Raw genomic sequence first — 19,484 nt, 5'->3', positions numbered from 1 at the left:
TTCAGTATGTGATACACTCAGATTATGAAATATTTAGTGCTAAAAAGAAATGAGTTATCGAGTCACGAAAAAACATGGAGGAACCTTAAATGCATGTTACTAAGTGAAAGAAGCCAATGTGAAAGGCTATGTACTGTGTGATTCCAATTATATGATATTCTAGAAAAGGGAACACTATGGAGACAGTAAAAAGATTAGTGGTTGTCAGGGTTTAAGGTAGGGGGAAGAATAAACAGGAAGAGCTCAGAGGATTATTATGGAAGTATCTTAAATTTTTTGGACTGCTGTAATGGAATACCATAAACAGAGTGGCTTATAAACAGCAGAAATTTATTTCTCACAGTTCTAGAGGTTGGGAAGTCCAAGATCAAGGCACCAGTAGATTTGGTACTTAGTAAGAGCCTTTCGGGTTCACAGCCATCTTCTTGCTGTTCACATGTGGTGGAAAGAGGGAAAGGAAACTCTCTGACCTCTTTTATAAGGACACTAATTCCATTCACGATGACCTAATTATCTCTCAAAGGCTCTATCTCCTATACCATCACATTGGGCATTAGGATTTAACACATGAATTTTGAGGGAGACACAAACATACAGTCTATAGCAGGTAGTGAAAACTATTCTATATGAATTATAAGGGTAGATACATGTCATTACATTTGTCAAAACCCACAGACCTCACAACGACAAGAGTGAACCCTAATGCAAAGTGTATACTTAGGGTGATGATGCGGCAATGCAGATTCAACAAATGCACCACTCTGGTATGAGATGTTGATAGTAGAGAAGGCTGTGCATGTGCAGGGGGAGGGACTATATGGAAACTCTCTGTACTTTTCTGCTTAATTTTGCTGTGAATGTAAAACTGCTCTAAAAATAGTCTATTATTAAAAAATTAAAATAAGAATATTTCATGATACGTGGAACACAATCACTCTTTTATTTATATATTGTCTGTGACTGCCTTCATATTACAACAGCAGACATGAGTATTTGCAACAGAGAAAGTACACCCCCCAAAGCCTAAAATGTTTACTGTCTGGATCTTTACAGAAAAGGTTTGCTGACTCCTGATTTATAAGATAATTTGCTGAAAATTGACTTAGTTATGTAGAAAAATTGAGCTGCCTTCCTATCTTTCACCATATGTAAATTTGAAGTACAATGGACTTTGAAATGAAGGATTAAACTAAAATATTATAAAAAAATGCAGACAAATATTTGAGACCTTGGGGTAGAGAAAAACTTAAGACTGAAGAAGACATTTATAATGTCTATAACTGGCAAGGGATCCATGTCTAGAACAGCAGTCCCCAACCTTTTTTTGCACCAGGGACTGGTGCACCTATGAGAATCTAATGCCTGTTGATCTGAGGTGGAGCTAAGGTGGTAATGCTAGCCCTGGGGAGTGGATGCAAATACAGACAAAGCTTCGCCTGCCCTTCACTTACCTCCTATTGTGTGGCCTGGTTGCTAACAGGCCACGGACCAGTACTGGTCTGCGGCCCAGGGGTTGAGGACCCCTGGCCTAAAATACACAAAGACTACTTACTTGCACATCAACAAAAATTGAAAAAGATATGAACAGTAAGTAAATAAAAAGCATCATTTTTCTCCTAAATATTTGTTTTTCCTCCACATAAACTTCTCAGTGAATATCGTTCTTGCCTGCTTATCTCAAAAAAAATATTACATTTTCACTATTAGCCTGTCTTACATTTTCTAGACTTAAAAAAAAAAGAATCCCCTTTAACATTGTAAATCAGTGAAATTTCCATAAGAAAGCAACCCGTTAGAGAAATTCAAGACCTCTGGTTTGTAAATTTAAAATTCCTTCTTATAGTACCTGATTGAGCAAAAGATTCTTGTGCTATTTGGTTATTAGTCATAACAAATTTGTATTTGTCATTACAAATTTGAGTCAGAGCATATAATTTTTTGTACTGTGATATACAAAACAGAACACAGACATCTGAAAGGAACAAAGCATAGCACAAAACAATGACCATTATTGACAGTGAGAAATGAGCCAGGATCTTTACCGTAAGCAGTGACTTTTTGAAAGTGAAAAACTTAATTGTGAATTAATTTACTAATTTAGAATGGTTAGATGAGGTACCTAGAAACTAAAATTCACATCTTTTAGTTTGTGTAATATTCACAACTCTCAGCCATCTGAGTCCAAGTATTTTTCATTCTCATTCTCCTCCCCTCTTCTTCTTCCCTAATACCCTCACACACTCAGGTTAAATATTTCTTATAACCTTGCTACTTAGGGTGGTGTATGGACCAGCTGCATCAGCAACATCTTCTAGGTAGAAATGCAAAACCTCAAGTCCCTTTTCAGACCCACTGAATCAGGGTTGGCTTCACGACAATCCTCTGGTGTTTCATTTGTACATTAAAATTCGAGATATTTGGAGTTTCTTTGTGCAACTATTTCTCCCTCTACAATGTTCTATAAGAATTTATTTATTGTTATTTTTTAAATGATACTTGTATATCTTTTGATAATATATATATCACCGATTATAGCTCTTTATGTACATGTATCTCTTCTCTACCTTGTGCAACTGTTTTATAGATTGTTACAGATGTGACACTATTTATAACACTTCTCCAGATCAGGAAAACTACTGAAGGGCAGCAACTGTTATCAGTATAGCAATGTGGTGAGAATAAAGATTTTGGAGACTCAATCACCGGAATGGAAATCTTGGATCTACTACAGATTCTGTGGGTGACCTCAGGGAAGTAAATTAAGTCTCTCTGAATCCATTTACTCATTTCAAAAGGTAGATGTCAGTACACAATGTTGAGATTCAAAGAGACAACATGTAAGTCAATCTTTCTACCTAAGAGGTGCCCAAGAAAACTTCTGGCGCAGAGCCCTTGCACATAGTAAATGATCTTAATAAATGTGATATTAACAGTGAATTTTCTTTTAAACTACTCACTGGTAAGTTATTGTGTAGTATTGCTGGAGCTTTACAAAACATTTATAGTGAGAAATGTACTGATACAAGAAAACATTATGCCAGTTTACAATCCCCTTCTAGAGGAATTGTTCCTAGAGGAGTCCTAGTATTTCAAGGTTTAATAGGGTTGTGCCTTCATGGTGGCCTTTTTTTTTTTTTAATTAAAAGGCTTAAAAATTCGTTAGCATAAAAATTATATATGCTATAATAATATCCGATATATATGTGTATGTATAATATATATAATATTTTATGCTTACAATATACCTTCTCCAAAACTCTCCAGTCAAGCCCCAGTCTGCCTTCTTCACGGGGGTCCACAGCCTCCCCACAAGAGTAACGTTTCCTCTTCGTTTTTTCAAAAAAAGAACCTAACCACACCACAGATGTACCCAATTTCGGGAACCGTGACCATGCAAAAGAGATCTTCCAAGACTGCTTGTACCCAGTGGGTACCTCTGATGAAAGGGGTTCTAAAATAAGGCATTTTTCCTAGTAGCTTATTGGAGGTGACTTTCAAAAGAGGGTCAGTTGTGCATGCTTTCATACACGTCATTCTATCTTGTTAGAAGCATATTAAAATAATGATCTGGCAGAATATTCTTTGCCTTAGCTAAATCCAGAGAGAGAGACCTTTTACACACTTGCTGATCCAAACAGCTTGGAGCCGGGACTTTCGTTGCTGCTGCAACCACGTGAAGAGTGGGAATAGATTGACTCCCCTCGGAAAGAGCCTGTTGGCCGGATCCAAACTGCCAAATCGGTATCATCCTCAGTTGGACATGGCATTTGGGTATGTGCCCACGACCCTCATCTCTAAGATCCATGTCCGGTGCCCCACATGCGTGTTCCTTTCGTGCACTTGGAGGGAAGAGCAGCGGCGACTGCTGCAGCCGGGGCTGCGGGCTTCCCGCGTCCTGCCGTCCCCAGGGTGCGGGTTCGCGCCCTTCCTCTGGTTCTCCCGGAGCCACGCGGACACTCGCTCCCCGCTCCAGTTTCCTCCGCGCAAGTGAAGGGCTACTCGTTTTTCCTTTCCTGTGCGCCCCGAGCACTTTTACCATCTCTGGAACATGGTCCTGTCGCAGAGTTTTGTAATCCTGCGCTTCAGAATAAAAACAAGCCGAATGAACGAGCCTGCCAGTTTAATGCGAAGCCGTAGAGGGAGAGGACCGTTTTCTCATCCCGGGGTCCACAGTACTTTTAGCCCGAGTCCAGCACTCGGCTTGGCACTCAGTGAGTATGTCTTGAACGCATCAGAATAGAAATGGCTAAAGAAATAAACAAATGAATGGATATAGAAACAAAGGAAAGAACGGAGCCTTCAGGGAAGTAATGAAGACAAGCAGGAGCCGCAGAGGGCCGGCAGTGCGCGGCCCCGCCGCCCGGGGGCGGTGTGGAGGGCGCGCGGGCCGCTAGGACCCGATTAGAAGGCGCTTCTCCCCAGCCCTGCCTCGCGGCAGACGCCCGGGAGGCGGGGCGGCCGCGCGGTGCTGGGCACCCGGGACGCGAGCGCGGGAGCCTCCGGCTGTCACCCGTGGCCGAGGCAGGTGCAGCCGTCCCTTCCTTGGCCTCTTGCTGTTGCCGCTCCCGGGCCGCGCCATGCCTCGCGGCGCAGAGGCGCTGGACCTGCCGGAGTGGAACCGAGCCTCAGGGCAGTCCTCGGGGACCCGTCGCAGGTCAGTACCCCAAGGGCGCCCGGCGCGGTGTACTGAGCACGCCATGACCCCACTCCACTCCAGAGTCCTGCTCCAGGGTCCCACCGCCACTCACGCCCTGGGCTGCTTTCCTCCTTGGGTCTTCTCGCGCCTGCACCTCTTCTCCACCTCTCACCGTCCCTGCCAGGATCCACTTCGCTGCCTCCCGCCGCTCCCCCGCCCTGGGCTCGCAGAGGCCAGCTCGCAACTCGTGGGGAAAGTCTCCCAGGATCCCCGGGCGGGAGGCGATGAGGCGGAGATGGTGACTCGAAGGCGGGGCGGGAAAGCCTGGCTACCAGCCACTTGTCCGGCGCGCACAGATCAGCCTTGCAGCCCCGCTGCTGACGCTGCCGAGCAGTGCCCGTCGCATCCGGCCACCCGCCACATCTGCCTTTGGGCCGCAGTCTGTGCGCACCGCGCGACCGACAGGAAGGGTAAGAGAAGAGGGCTAAGAGAAGGGGGCCCGCCTAGAAAGGCTTCAACTGCAGGGAGGGGGTCCCCACGAGGCCGACCTGCGTGTGCCCTGAAGGTTTTTCCTGCTCGGAATCCCGTGGAAAATTTGGAAGGCGGAGGACTGGCCTGGAAGCCCTATCCTTTACCTAAGGCCAGGAAGCCAGAGACAGGTTAACTCTCAGGTGAGGCGCTTGAGCTGCGGCTTTCAGGATATCGGACTCGGGAGAAATCCTCACCCGGTGGATGACTTTACTTACTGTTCTAGACTAGAGCTTTCTTTCTGCTTTGGGAACGCTTATATTAACTGCTTGCAGTTAGTTAAATAAGGCTGGGCTTTGCCTTCCGGAACAAACAGGCCTTTTCCTCAGGTGGGAGGGTTATAGTGTGGTTAACCTCAATTCCTCTGCCTTCATGAAAAGGCGTACAGTTCAGCCGAATGGCGCTGCCAGGGGGCCCCGCCTCAGTGGTCAAAGCTGCAACCAACCAGCCAGCCAGGCAGCTGAGTAGGGTTGATCAGTACAAACGAGCCTTGGCACCCCTTTCCCTGCTCGCAAAACAAATAGAGTGGTGGGTCGTTAAACTTTCTTAAAATAGTAGAGAGACTCCTCTGCCTTTCCTGCATAGCGCTCTCAATATTACAAGTGGGCTTAATGATAAGTAAGGAAAGCCAGGATTCAAGAAGAGAATTTCCTTGCCCTCTCTAGCGACTCTCCAGGTAAGTATGTAACCGATTCCAAGCAAGTGTGGCACATATTTTTTAGACTTTTGAAAGACCAATTTTGAATTAGAAGACGTAACTCTGGTGCAACTTTTTTGACGATTGGATACCTGTGACAGTTCCACGAAAATGGGCATCATGTAACTTAAAAACTATCTATTTTAATGGGGCAGATGGATAGAAGTTACACATGTCTTCCATCTGCCTTAGCCCTAAAAGTACTGTCCTAAAAAGTAGTGAGCAAATCCACTCTGGGTTCATCTACTGTCTCCTGCTTGCATTGATAAACAGATTTGTGTGCTTATGGTGGATGTAGTGTATAATCTTTCTATTTTTTTCTTGACCCTAGTATTTTTCTTAGCATATTTCCTTCAGGACTTAAATGGATTTATCGTAACCGATGAGTATCTGTATCTTCTGAAGTTCCTATTCTAATAACACAGGGGGACACACACCTGGGTGTGCACATAAATAGCTTTTGAAGGAATTCAGACTTGAAATATATATAGTTGTACCATACCAGTGGGAAACAAGATTGTGTGTGTCTTCACAAACTGAGAATGGAAGAAGGTGTCAGTAAGAGAGAGGTGGGGATAAGCTGTCTGTGGATGTCAGGATGCAGATTCTGATATTTTATGTTGAAGGGACCCACTACCTCATACTTCTCTAAGATCGGATATGAACTTCACAATTTCAGAAACTGCTTGCCACCTTTGTGATGTGCTAACCAAATAGCCTAAGTTTGGGAAAATTTGGTAGCTTCTTCCTATTGAGTCAGCAATCTCAGGAAGATTTTAACTCATCTTCCTCTTCATACTTTAAGAAGAGTCAAACTTCCCTTACTGAGAGTTTTCCCTTCTTTCATAAGAACCTTCCCTAAACCAGGTTCTGTGGCCTAGACTCTTTAAAAAGAGACACATTTCCTACACTTTCCCTTACCATTCCCATGCAGAGACCATCATAATAGTGTCAATTTTATTTAAACTCCTGCATTTAAAAATTAATAAATCCTGATGAAGTGTGTAAAAACTTATTCTTTTCTTCCAAGGAGGAGTATATCAAAGTGTTATTTTAAACAAAATAGTACATATAAAATATCTTAATGAAGCAAGTAGAATAATAGGGAGACAAGTTTTGAACAGTGACAGAGAATACAGAACTGAAAGTCAGGGCTGGTCAGACTCACATGCTAGTCACTTGTTAGGTCTCTAACAGTAAAGCGAAACCCAGGGTAAGACAATTCTTGAAACTTAGGGGAAAACTGGTGGCTTCTTCTGGCTACAATTTTCAAAGTGAAAATAGTGGCCAAAGAGACCCCTTTGGTTGAGAAAGTTAAAAGTGCCATCTTCTCTGAGGCTGGACTGTTGTTATCTTTAGGTGAGGTCTGTAATACAAGGTCTGCTCTGAAGAATGAAATCACCTTTTAGTGAGTTCTTTCATCACCTGGTATGCGCTTCACAGATACAAGTAATTTTATTTCCAGACTGTATTTTCTTTATCAACCTGCAATATTCTTTCTGTATCAAGTGTTTTAAAGCTCCCTCCCACACGCGCACACCTTTTTCTTATTAGTTTACTTGTGTGTTTGCTTTGGCAGTCACCTGGGGTTTTTTCTTTCCATTTTCCTCAGCCTACCTGTAACTGAGCTTTCTACTCTGTTTTGAGCTTGGGTCCCTGCTTCCTTTTCTCCTGTGTGACAAGACAACTTTGGGGTATGTTGCCAATATTTTTTCCCCCTCAGCTGGGAAGGGAAACTGCTTTCTTTCTTCTCTTCTGAAGGGTGTATTTTATTTCCCCTTTAATACATCTGGTGGTTTCAGCCTAAAACATCTGTTAGGCAATAATTGGTGACTAGTGAGGCTAAAGATTCTGGAGAATTGTCCTTGGTGTAATTTCAAAAGACCTGCAATGTAAATGGTGGGCCTTTAAAGAAAATTGTATCACCAATATAACTAGAGGGACTTACTAGAGATGCGGTGAATAGGGATTCACCCAACTGACAGTGTTTAAAAATGTTAAACTCAGCCAATATTTTGAGGAAAAAATTTTAATTATAACTTTATATCTTTTTTAAATTTTACATTTGCTTAAAGAGAGTCATCAGCATAACCCTGTTAAATTGGGCCCTTACTGAAAATGTTAGAGAAAGAAAAATGTAAGAAAATGCCATAATCCCAGCCATCTTCAGTTTTAACTGCATTTGGAATCTCGTATTGCTGAGAAATGAAGTTTTGCTTTACTTGTCTCAGAGAGCTGATTCTTTGGGCTGTGTTTCCAAAGGGGATGAGGCTTGTTCAAAACAAGCACATTTAAAATGTGCAGCTCTAGTTCTGCTTTCCTGCTGGCCTGAGGCAACAAAGTGGCGATGGGAGACGATCTTATAGAAACTTAGTGATATGATTGTCTTTAGAGAAGTTCCCGAAAGTTGTAGCAAACCCATCTTTTATGCGTAGATCTAGGGGAAAATGAAAAGCACCTACTGTCTTTCCTCCGGGTGTTTCTCAGAATCAGCACACAAGGTCATTTACATGTTGAGAGCTGTGCTAAGAAGGCAACTGAGGTTTCCTTGACTTTTTATTTTTCTTAACTTCCCTTAATTGGGGCCCAACGACCCCCAAAGCCTCAGCTAACTGCACATCCCTCAAACCACCTTTTTGATTGGTTATTTAAACATTTATAGTATAAATCCATAGAAGTTTGATTCCTAGATCACAGATGCTCTTCTAGAAACTTCTCTACTGCCCTTTAGAAATTTACATTTCCTTCAATAGAGGTTTCTTTTCATCACTAATAAATAAAATTTAAGATAGATTTTTACCCATCTGACTGTTAGTAAAATTTTGTTGTTGTTAAATGTTCACCAGCTTATTCAGATTCTTTGCCTATTATTATATTAGGTCATCTTTTTCTTTTTAATCATTTGGAGCTCTCTATAGGTAGTAGTAGATAATAAACTTTTGCCTGTTTATATTGTAGGCTTTTTGTCCCAGTTTGTCTTTTAATTTTTTGAAATCAAGTTTTTCGTTAAGATCTGTCAAGTCTTTTTCATGCCTTCTGAATTTTTTATGTTTAGAAAGTCATGTTAAATTATATTTTTAAAAAATTCTATATCTTATGCTTCTATCAATTTAATTTTTTAAATGTGTCTAAGTTTTATTTTTGTATTTGATTGAAGGGAGGACTCTAACTTTCTAGCAAATTACAAATTTTCATGATAACAATTCATTGACTAGTCCATTCTTTGGAAATACTTCAGGGATATTAATTGAAACAAAATAGGGTTTCTATCAGCAAACCAAAGCAACTAAATTACCTAAAACCCTCTAATATACCTTGACTAAGCAAGATATTAAAGTATATTTTAAATTTAATTTTCATATTAACATTTTAGACTTTCAATTATTGTGTTATTTTCATTATATTTGTTGTTTTGTTAGTGTTATTATTATTATTTGATCTAATGGTAATGGCCAAGGAAAAGTTCATGTAGTCAGAGTTATTGTCTCATTCATTGACTCATTTCTTTTTTTTCAGCAAATGTTCATTGGACAACTATTATGCGTTGGGTACTCTGCTGTACGCTGTGGGATATAATGTTAAGCAAGACTAGGTTCAGGAAGTTCTCTTGTACGAAAGACCAATAAAGATTACAATCTCAATTTTGAAGGAAATTAAGTGATGAGAGAGGCAGTGACGAAGATCACTTTTAATAGAGTAGTCAAGGAGCCCTCTCTGAAGAGGCGACTTGTGAACTGAAAGGTGAAGGACGGGAAGGAGGGGCCGGACATACGAAGAGTTGAGGGCATAGCAGTAGGACAGATAAAACAGCACATGCAAATGCCCAGAGCAAGGAATGTTCCAGGGCCAGGAAAAAGGCTGTAGGGTAGTGAGGAGGGGAAGAGAAGGTATGGGAAGGAATAGGTAGGAAACTTTTAGACAATGGTAGGAGGGTTGGATTGTAGTCTGAGAGCAGGGGGAAAGCCACGAAAAGATTTTAAAGAGGAAGGTAGTATCTGACTTGCACTTTAAAAATTACCCCTCCGGCTACTATGTAGAGAATTGGGAGGCTATTGCAGTAGTAAAGAGACATGATGAAGCATGGACCAGGGAGACTGCAGTGAATATAGAGAGACGGGGGCCATGCTATGATGTGTTTTGAAGGAAGACTTGATTGATTGGATGTGAGGAAAAGGAGAAATCAATCAATGCATGTCTCCAGAGCAAAAGTTCCTGTATTTTACTGCACAATACAATCACCTGGAAAGTTTAACAAACTCTCAATGCTCACCTCATACCTGGTCACGAGTTAATTCAGAATGTCTAGGGCCTGGGAAACCTTTTCAAAATACTCAGGTGATTCTGTTGTGCAGCCAAGATGGAAAACCGAGATGACAGGATGAGGGATTACAGTTGAAATATCTGGATGAATGGGTGTGATCCTTGCAATGAGCTGATTGGCGGAGAAAAAAGCAGAGAGGGTTGTTGGTTTGAGACACTTATTGGACATGTGGGTGGAGTTTCAAGGAAGAAGTTGGATAAGGAAGTCTGTTCAAGAGAGAGATTTGCCGGGGATGCACACGTGAAATTCTACATCATGTGGGTAGTGTTTAAAGTCGTAGAACTGGACGAACTCTTCTAGATGGGAGGATATAGAGGGTAGAAGGGCCCTGGACTGTCACCTGCAGCACTGACATCTGAACTATGATGGAAAAAGAGCCAGTAAAGGAGACTAAGAGATGCCCAGTGAGGAAGGAAGAAAATCAGGAAAGTGGGATGTCCTAGAAGTAGAAGAGGTTGTCCCAGGGTTGTATCAAATGCTGCCAAGCCACTGAGTCCAGCCCTGAGAAGTAGCCATTGGAATCTGCAGTAGGAGATAGCTCACTCTGAGCAGTTTCAGCAGAGTACAATGAATGCAAAACCAGCGTTTGCTCTACAGAATCTGAAGCATAAAGATAACTTGAGGAAGGTAAATGTTGGATGCCATCGTTTAGATAGCTTTACTTGTTTTTCCATCTCATTTCAATAATATGACCATTTAGAGGTCTCCTGAATTTATTGATTAGGATGCCATCATTTGCTAAATTATCACACATTTTTAAAATAGAGAAATTATGTTTGAAATATTAATTTACTTGAACATAACATTTTTTTCTGCATTCCTGACCATCTTACAGTCCATTACTCCTTCGGAAACATTCAGAGATCAAGAGTGAACACTGGACAAGGGAATCTGTAAAATTGGATTCTCATAGTGGGGGGCAAGTTGCAACCTCAAGTTGCCTCATTTGTAATTAGGAGACAAAAACAGGTAAATCTCTAAAGGGGATGTTTTCAAACTGGGTGCACATTAGAATCACCTGGGGAACTTTTAAAAAGCCTTGATGCCCAGGTTGCACCCACACTAATTAGGCAGAATCTCAGAGGGTGGAAGCTGGACATCAGTATTTTGAAGCACCCCAGGTGACTTAGTGTGCAGCCAAGTTTAAAAACAGTGGCCCTAAGTTCTTGTCTGGCTCTAAGACTGAATTATTCTATGCTTAAGTATTAACATATTCCTTGCCCTCCACAAAATAAGGAATCCTAAGTTGCCTTTTAGTCTTGAGAATGGGAAGAGTTAAAATGCTCTGGATCCTATGGGAATCCAAGAAGAGGCATTTATCAGTACAAAGAAATGTAGTGATCGTTAGAAGATTTTGTCACTGTGAGAGTATCATAGGGTGCACTTACATAAAGCTAGGTGGTGTAGCCTAGTATACTCCTGGGCTGTGTGGTATAGCCTGTTGCTGCTAGGCTCCAAGCCTGTATAGCATGTCACACTGTACACAATGACGCGAGATTAAAGCATGCACAGAGAAAATAATGCAGAGACACTATAAACATAAGACGTATGAGGTTGCTACTGGCATACTGTTTTACAGTAAACTTTTTTTATAAGTAAAAAGAGTACACTCTAACAAAAAGCATAATACAGTAAATAACAGTTGTTTCTTATCAGTATTGTGTCATGTACTGATTATAATTGTATGTGCTATACTTTTATACGACTGGCAACGCAGTAAGTTTGTTTACATCAGCATCCCCACAAACACTTGAGTAATGCACTACAGTATTACAACAGCTGTGATGTCACTAGGAGATAGAAATTTTTCAGGATCACTATAATCTTATGAGACCCCTGTTGTATATGTGGCCCATTGGTGACCAAAATGTAGTTATGCAGTACATGACTGTGATTAAATAACTCAGATATTTAACTTGAATTTTACAGAACTGAAGTTTCTCTTTAGATACCTTATGTCCCTTTTTTGCTGGTTCTTAAAAGAGGGAGAGGTTGTCTTCAAGGGATACTTCCTCAGAGGGTGGGCAAAGGAGGTAGTCATCCACATATTGTAAAAGGATGGACTGGTAAGAGAATTTTGTATTAGCCAAATCTGCCTTTAATATTTGGGAAAAGTAAATTGGACTTTTAGTGTAGTTCTTAGGTACTACTGTCCAAGTATATTATTGTGAGCGCAAATACAAATTGGCTTTCAGGATCAATAGGGATGTTTTAAAAAAGCACTGTAGAGATCTATAACTGAAGAATTTGCTTTCTGGTAGTATGGCTGAGGATAAGGTATGAGGATTAGGCTCAACTGGGTGCCACAATGTGATTACATATCTATGGCTCTCAGATCTTGAACAAATCTCCGCCCTCTCTCATGAAGTTTTTTAATAAGGAGGATAGAAGTATTACAAGGACTTCTATAAGGAATGAGGAGGACTTGTTTGAGTGATTCCTCAGTCACAGCTTTGATTCCTTGAATAGCCTCTGCATTTAGAGGGTATTGACAGATGTTAGGTGGAGGTTTATTTTTGCCAATTTAAATTTTGATCTCTGGTACAGAATGAATGCGACCAATATTAGTGGCATTTTTTTAAAACCAAAGTTCATTTGGAATGGAATCTAAAAAAAGGTTTGGTCAGTTAAAGTCACTGAAAAAAACTGGGATAGCCCCTTGAGGGTCATTAGTTAGAAGTTCAAGATATAAGAATGCATCCCACTTGTAAGAGAAGGAAATCTGGGCTTTGTGAGCTTCAGTAAGGTCTCATCCCAGGAGATGAACAGGGGAAAAGAGAATAAAAGAAATTGGTGGGTTCCTTGAATGAATCCAAGTTGAAAAGGAATCGAAGGGATTTAGAGATAGTCGTGGGTTGGTTGGGAACTCGCACCATTTGCATGGTTTCAGTACTCTCTGCAAGGAGAATGGAGAGGCTGGTGGTGTTAAGAACTGATAAGGTGGCTCTGGTATCTACTAGGGCCTTGGTTACCTCATTCCCAATAGTTAGATACAGTTTCTCCTGAAAAATTAGTTAGGCGCATGGGGGCGGGGGGAGGGAAATCCCCTTTTAATCCTCAGAGCAACCCTATTGCTGAGAAAACTTAGGTCAGGATCCTTGAGAAGAATTTGCAAATATTATGGACTGTTAGCCTTGTAATTGCCTTTTGAGTTTTAAATAATCTTTTTCCCAATGTCCAAGCTTTTTGCAATAATTACAAACCTCTTCGAATGGTGGTTTGCCTTGGAGACCTTGAAAGACAGATTTAGCCAACATTGCTGTAATTTTAGGCTCGTTATTTGGGTTGCCTGAATTGGGGGCATTTAGAACTTGTGTAGCTTTCTCTTTGGTTGTCTTTTTGGATTGTTCAGGATAGCTTTTCAGCATAGTTTACTTAATCATGGGCTTGCATGGTGGCCCAATGAAGTTGTAATTTTTATTATCTGTTATTCAAGTTTGTCTTTTAGGTTCAACAAAGGCTGGATTAAAAAGCTCTGAGGTGTCATTATGCTGGAATTCTGTTTAAAAACTTTTTCAAGTATATCATAGTAATCAAAAGAGTTTTATCAGGTTTGTAAATAAGTTTTTGAATTTTCTTGCAGTAATAACTCAAGGAAAACTTTTGGATATCTTTTCATGAAGCCATTTTGGAGCTTTGAGGCTTCATTCATGGTTTCTCCTCTTCAATAGGAAAAGCAGGTTTTTTGCCATCCTGCTTTATTTAGCCATTCTCTGACATGTCTTTTTCCTATGAGCATATGGATCAGCTGAGAGGTATCAGAGAACCCTGGTTCACGTTTGGACAGTGAGCAGAAATTCTCTAGCAAATGCAATAGGGTCCTCTTTGGGATTAGGAACATCTTTAGTAATGGTATGGAACTAAGTTTCATGGGGCATAAGAAAGAAGGGATTGTCATCCTGGATTATGTCCACCTAACTTTAAATTGAGTGGTAAGAGCAGAGGGTCTAATCGAATTTCAAGTTCATCAATATAAAAAGGGAGTTTGGTGAGCGAAGGGTATAGAGCGGGGACAGGCAGGCAGCCAAGGAGTAGAAGGTGCGGATAATGAGACATCAGAGGAACATTTAGAAATTTCCTCAAGTTTAGTATGCCTCTCAGAAATTCAGAGTTTTCTTTGGTTAATTTAGGACACGTGTTTTGAAGGGAAGTAATTTGGAATCACTTATACATTTAAAGACCTCAAAACTCCAATTAAAATATGCTTTCCATTCTGGTTGCTTAGTTTTGTAGTCTTTTTCCAATTGATTTCATAGATAGACTAACTTGGGGATTTCAAAAGAGCTCCAACGTGGCCAGTTTAACTGTAAATTATGGTCCAATGAGATAGAAAGCTTCAGGATAAGGGCCTATAATTTTTGTACAATAAATACAGCAGGAGTTCCAGAAGGTGGCTGGCTGTTTAGCAGTCACTCCCTTAGAAAGTGAACTTCCCATTTTCTTGTAGAGTAATTACTCACCAGACAGGCATTTTAATTCCCATAGACAAAAAGCTAGCAAAAGAGGACACCCCAATAGAGCTCGAACCTCAACCAAAGTGGAGATTTGGGTCTGAGAGGACTTACCACAATGATCTGGGACCACCGGGGAGACAAAACAGTACAATGTACTTTTGTAGGTATCTTATTCAAATCTATGGAGGCACCAAAGGAGGAAGCAAGGAACTCTATCCCACTTCTGACACCATGTATTGTCAATCAATTCTGACCAAGAACTGCAAGGCAAACAAAAGCTTTATTTAGGGGTCTTTTTTAGAGACTACAATTGGGGACACACAGATTTACATAAAAACCCAATTCTATTTCAAGGGGGAAAGAAAGGGACAGTTTATAAGGACAGAAAAAGTGGGGCTTCCAAAGGGGTTACACAAATTGCTTTGAAAGAGCTGTGATTGGTGTTTGCAAGTAGTCTTGCATTATGCTATACATGATTAATTGCTTATATCTATTGCTAGGTGAGAAACTTATTTCTTAAAAGAGAGTTCATAGACTCAGAGCCAGTTACAGGAATTATATTAGGATGTAGCTATTTGGCTTAGCCCAGTTCAAAAGTTCAGTTTCACTTGAGGAGGGTCTGTTAGCTCAGCTTCCTGGAGGCCTCCCAGCCCCATTTTAGACTGCTCTCTTGACAATATCAACTCCATTTTGCTGTTTTCCTTTACAGGTTACTTCCTCTATCTCCCCTGCAAAAGATGCATTTTATCTAGCATTTCTGTCTTTTTTTTTTTTTAATCTCTCCCTCTTCTTTCCCTTTCTACTAGTCTTTCCATTTTGAGCTTCCTTTAAACTTGTTAATCAAGGTAGATAACATAGGTCATAAGTTAGTATAAAAGTATGTCATTTATACATTTCAGGTGAAAAGATCCCTAAGAATGACCCTCAATTGTAAAACTTCCCTAGAAATTGAGTAGCTTGAATGATGGGCTAAACTTAATAGAATTTATTCATTAAGCTTACCATACAGATACTTCCTATTGTAAGAAACAGAAATATGATTCAAACTGGCTTAAGCCTCAAAGTGTATTTGTTAGCTCTAATAGAAAATCTTGGAATGAATGGCTTTAAACACAGCTGGGTCCAGGAACTCAAACACTGCCATTAGCCTTAGTATCTATCTCTGTCTGTTCTGCGCTAGCTCCACTCTCTGGAAAGCTTTCCTGTGATGGTGAGAGGGCTTCCAGAATTTCTAGACTCATGGCCTATGCTTTAAGTCTGTGATTGCTAAACTGTATTGATTATGCATCCCACAGTAAAATTTAAGAACATATCCCCAATGTGTGTATATTTATTTATAAATTACAATGCTACTGCATACCAGCATTATTCTGTGTGTTCTATGAATTATCAGGAGAGCTCACTTTTTGTTTTTATGATAAAGAATGAAACAGGAGTATTAACATTTTTTATATTCCCAGTGGATTGTTTTCACACCCCACTTTGGGGACTACTTTAGTGGGAAGATCACTTCTCTCCCATCAGTTATAATTGTAGTCCTGTGACCATATCTCATTGCTTCTTTTCTGCTTTGCTTGAGTCATATGCCCATTCCTGAGTCCAGAGCCTTTGAAATAGTAAAAGCAAATTTTACGAATATAAGGTGATACAGCTATCTCTATTTGTGCCTAGTAGAGAGATGCTATGAAAGTATTCCATCTAGTTTTTGTTAACACTTCAGTGACAGGTGAATACTATATGTTAAGATATAGGAATTAATGAGTCTTGTAAATAAAATAAAATCTTATTCTTATAATTTTTGAGAATGGCCATTTAGAACTAAATAGATAGCTAAGTGATAGCGGGTCCTGAATAATTTTCAGTGTTCTAAAGAGAGGAGGAGTTCACTGTTAGACAGTTTTGCTTGTAAGAATGGGTAAAGCACATGAATGGGAAGTATTACTTAGGAGCTTTCTGATGTGTTCATATACATGTTCTGTGTATTTAAAAATTGGTCTTCTATGGCAGAAATGCAATGGCTCATCTTGATTCTGAGGTGAAAGAAGAATGTCTGAGGGAAGACCTGAAGTTTTACTTCATGAACCCTTGTGAAAAATACCGAGCCAGACACCAGATTCCATGGAAACTGGGTTTGCAGATTTTGAAGATAGTCATGGTCACCACACAGGTAATTTGTTATGAGGTTTTTTTTTTTGTTGTTTGCTTATTCCCCTTACCCTGAAATGAGTATTTTCACATGTTCTGCTGCTTGATTTTTGTTCTGAAAAGTCCACTTGGCTTCATAAAACTATAAAATTATGTTGACTCTGGAGGGCAGATGGTAGGTTGAAGTTCATTTTGATAACAGCTTTGTTTTAGTAAGGGATTATGAGGTCCTGTCTCCACAGGTTCTTTAAATATAGACAAATAGATCCGTGTTTAGGTGTATGTGGTGGGGAGGGATAGTTCTGTATCTGAATGAGGCACATACACTGGCTAATGCCGCTCAATCCAAAGTGATTTGTGTTCTTGAAATCTCTCATCTTTATCCAAATATGTCTTACTTAAATATACTTTTGAAATTTGCATTTTTGACTGTTTTGACTTTAAAGACAACAGAATGTCAAGTTTCCTTTTTATCAGTAGCTAAGTGTTCTAACTAAATACCAACGCCCTGGAACTATAAGGAGCATACAAGGGCTACCTTGAGACCTTTTGTTTAAGTCCATATTGTTGAGTACTTTATCGCCAGTGTCACAACCACCAGCAGAGTTGCCATTGTAGTTTTTGCGTCTGTGGTACACCTCCAGCTTCGGTTCAGGGAGGCATCTCTCGAGGTCGCTACATTTGAAACACGTGATCTTTTAAAAACAGTACTTGTTTGAGGTATTCAGCCCCACTGTCAATTGATCATTCTGTTATCAATGGGAAAATATGTGTAAAGATGTTATTTCTGGAACACGAAAATAAATATCTTTCTGAAAACATCTCCATACAGTTTTAGAAATGAGAGGAGGTTCCTACCATAACTGAAGCTGCATCTGTGTTCATAAAGAGGTCTTTTCATTGTCTGACATGCTGTACTATACCAGCTTAAGTTTTAGGGTATCTAAGTTACATCAAAAAAAAAAAAACAAAAAAAAAACCTAGCAAGATTGAGATGCAGGGCTATGGTTAAATGTATATGCTTAGCTCTTTTTAAAACTTGTTTTCATTTTAATTCTTGGTTTTGAAGTTTTAATTTTGGCAACCTAGGAAATAGGTACAGTCTTAGTATTACTTAGAAAGAGGAGAAATAATGTCCTCTTTGCCATTTGGTTAATTTTAATTATTTTCAAGTTTTTTCTCTTGCCAAACTAGTTTTCATTTCAGTTTTTTGATCTATTAATGTTAGTAAAATTCTAACTTATCAAGGCAGAAAATATCATCACAATCTTTGACTTACCTTTTTAGTCTTGACATCTACTGGATCCTATGGATTCTTCCTTCAAAGCTGCCTCTATTTATGTTTTGCCATACTGGCTATCTTCTCTCTAGCACAGACTCTTATCTCATTAGTTAATTAAAAATATGTATGAAGCACCTCATATGCTATGCAGTCTGTTGATCGTACAGCTGTGTATATGTTACCGCTGCAGACAGTTAACACATGCATAGCATTTACCATGTACCAGGCACAGTAAATGCTTTGTGTGTGTTAACTCATTTCATCCTCACTGCAAATCTGTGAGGCAGGTTCAGTTATTACTTCATTTCATGGATGAGGAAACTGGGCCAAAGAAAGTTAAGTAATTTGCTTATGGCCATTCAATTATTAAGTGGCACAGCTGGAATTTGATCCCCACAGTCTGGCTGTAAAGACTTCATTCTTATTCTCATATTGTGTCTATTCCGGATGCAGGTCCTCAGAGTTTGCAATCTAGGAGAACAGATAAATTAATTGGCTGCTTCTAGCCTTCATTTTATGCCTACTTTTCTTATCCACATACATAGCAGTCATTCAATATTAATATCAGGTTAATTTTTCTCAGAATACCTTCATTGTGTCACTCTCCTATTCAGAAACTTCTACAGAACTCTATTTCCCGCAGAAGAAACTCTTGGCCCTATAACCCAGAATTCACAGATATCCATAGTCTTTCCTTCAACTTTCCTTCCTAACAGATTTTCGTCTACAATTTCCTCCCCAAAATTGGATAAACCCACCCAATGATTTCTGCTGTTTGTTCCTCTCCATCCGGAGTGACTCTTTTTCCTTCCTCATCTTGTAGGTGCTGTTTGAAGCCCATCTCCCTTACCACCTTTATCTGATCACTCAGCACATGGTTTTCCTGAGTGCACCAGTACCCCTGTGTCTACATCACTAATTTCACTTTTAATAGCATATTTCTAGGAATTCATAATTTACTTTTTGTGTGGGTATACCCTGTCTCCCCTAACAAAACTGAGGAGGGATTAAACTTTTGTTGCCCTATACGATTACTCGAATAATATTTGCTACTTGGGTGATATCTAATTGGAGCAGATTTCTCAAATACCTTTCCTTCCTTCAAATCCCACTTTTCTCTCCTCCTCCTTTTCTGTCTCTTTTAGCACTCCATCCTCAAGTCTAATGGGATGTGTGGCATTTTATCAGGGTTGATGAGAAAGAAACTTTTTTTTTAGACATTCCTACTCTGCATTCTGCAGTAATTTATAATCTTGAGAGAGGTGTCTACATTCTTTCGCTAGTTCTACTCTTTCCCTCCCATATTTTTTGTACATTATTAGAGTGGTATCTTGTTTTTACCTGGTACAGAATATTTTCTGCATTGATTGACTGCATAATCAGGTCTTAAATTCACAGTGTTTGCCAGATTGCACTTAGTT

At 39.9% G+C, this 19,484-nt stretch overlaps 1 protein-coding gene across 5 annotated transcripts in view; it reads left to right on the top strand.

Moving 5' to 3' along the window:
• The first annotated feature begins 4,475 nt into the window (after positions 1-4,475).
• MCOLN2 (mucolipin 2) overlaps positions 4,476-19,484 on the top strand; it is a 47,982-nt gene continuing 32,973 nt past the window's right edge. Inside the window, exons 1-2 of one of the 5 annotated variants that reach the window (XM_016146051.2) lie at positions 4,476-4,654; positions 16,644-16,803. In XM_016146051.2, coding sequence (XP_016001537.2) covers positions 4,578-4,654; positions 16,644-16,803 — 237 coding nt within the window. In that variant the 5' untranslated portion in view covers positions 4,476-4,577. Of the gene's footprint in view, positions 4,655-5,003; positions 5,107-5,195; positions 5,308-6,371; positions 13,734-16,643; positions 16,804-19,484 lie in introns of those variants that run through there. The other 4 variants (XM_016146055.2, XM_016146053.2, XM_016146052.2 and 1 more) reach the window with 4 other exon arrangements.

This window comes from Rousettus aegyptiacus, unplaced genomic scaffold, assembly GCF_014176215.1.
Source record: "Rousettus aegyptiacus isolate mRouAeg1 unplaced genomic scaffold, mRouAeg1.p scaffold_m13_p_1, whole genome shotgun sequence".
Classification (NCBI taxonomy): domain Eukaryota; kingdom Metazoa; phylum Chordata; class Mammalia; order Chiroptera; family Pteropodidae; genus Rousettus; species Rousettus aegyptiacus.
The sequence above is the reverse complement of the archived record's forward strand: the minus strand, read 5'-3'. Positions and strand labels throughout refer to the sequence as shown.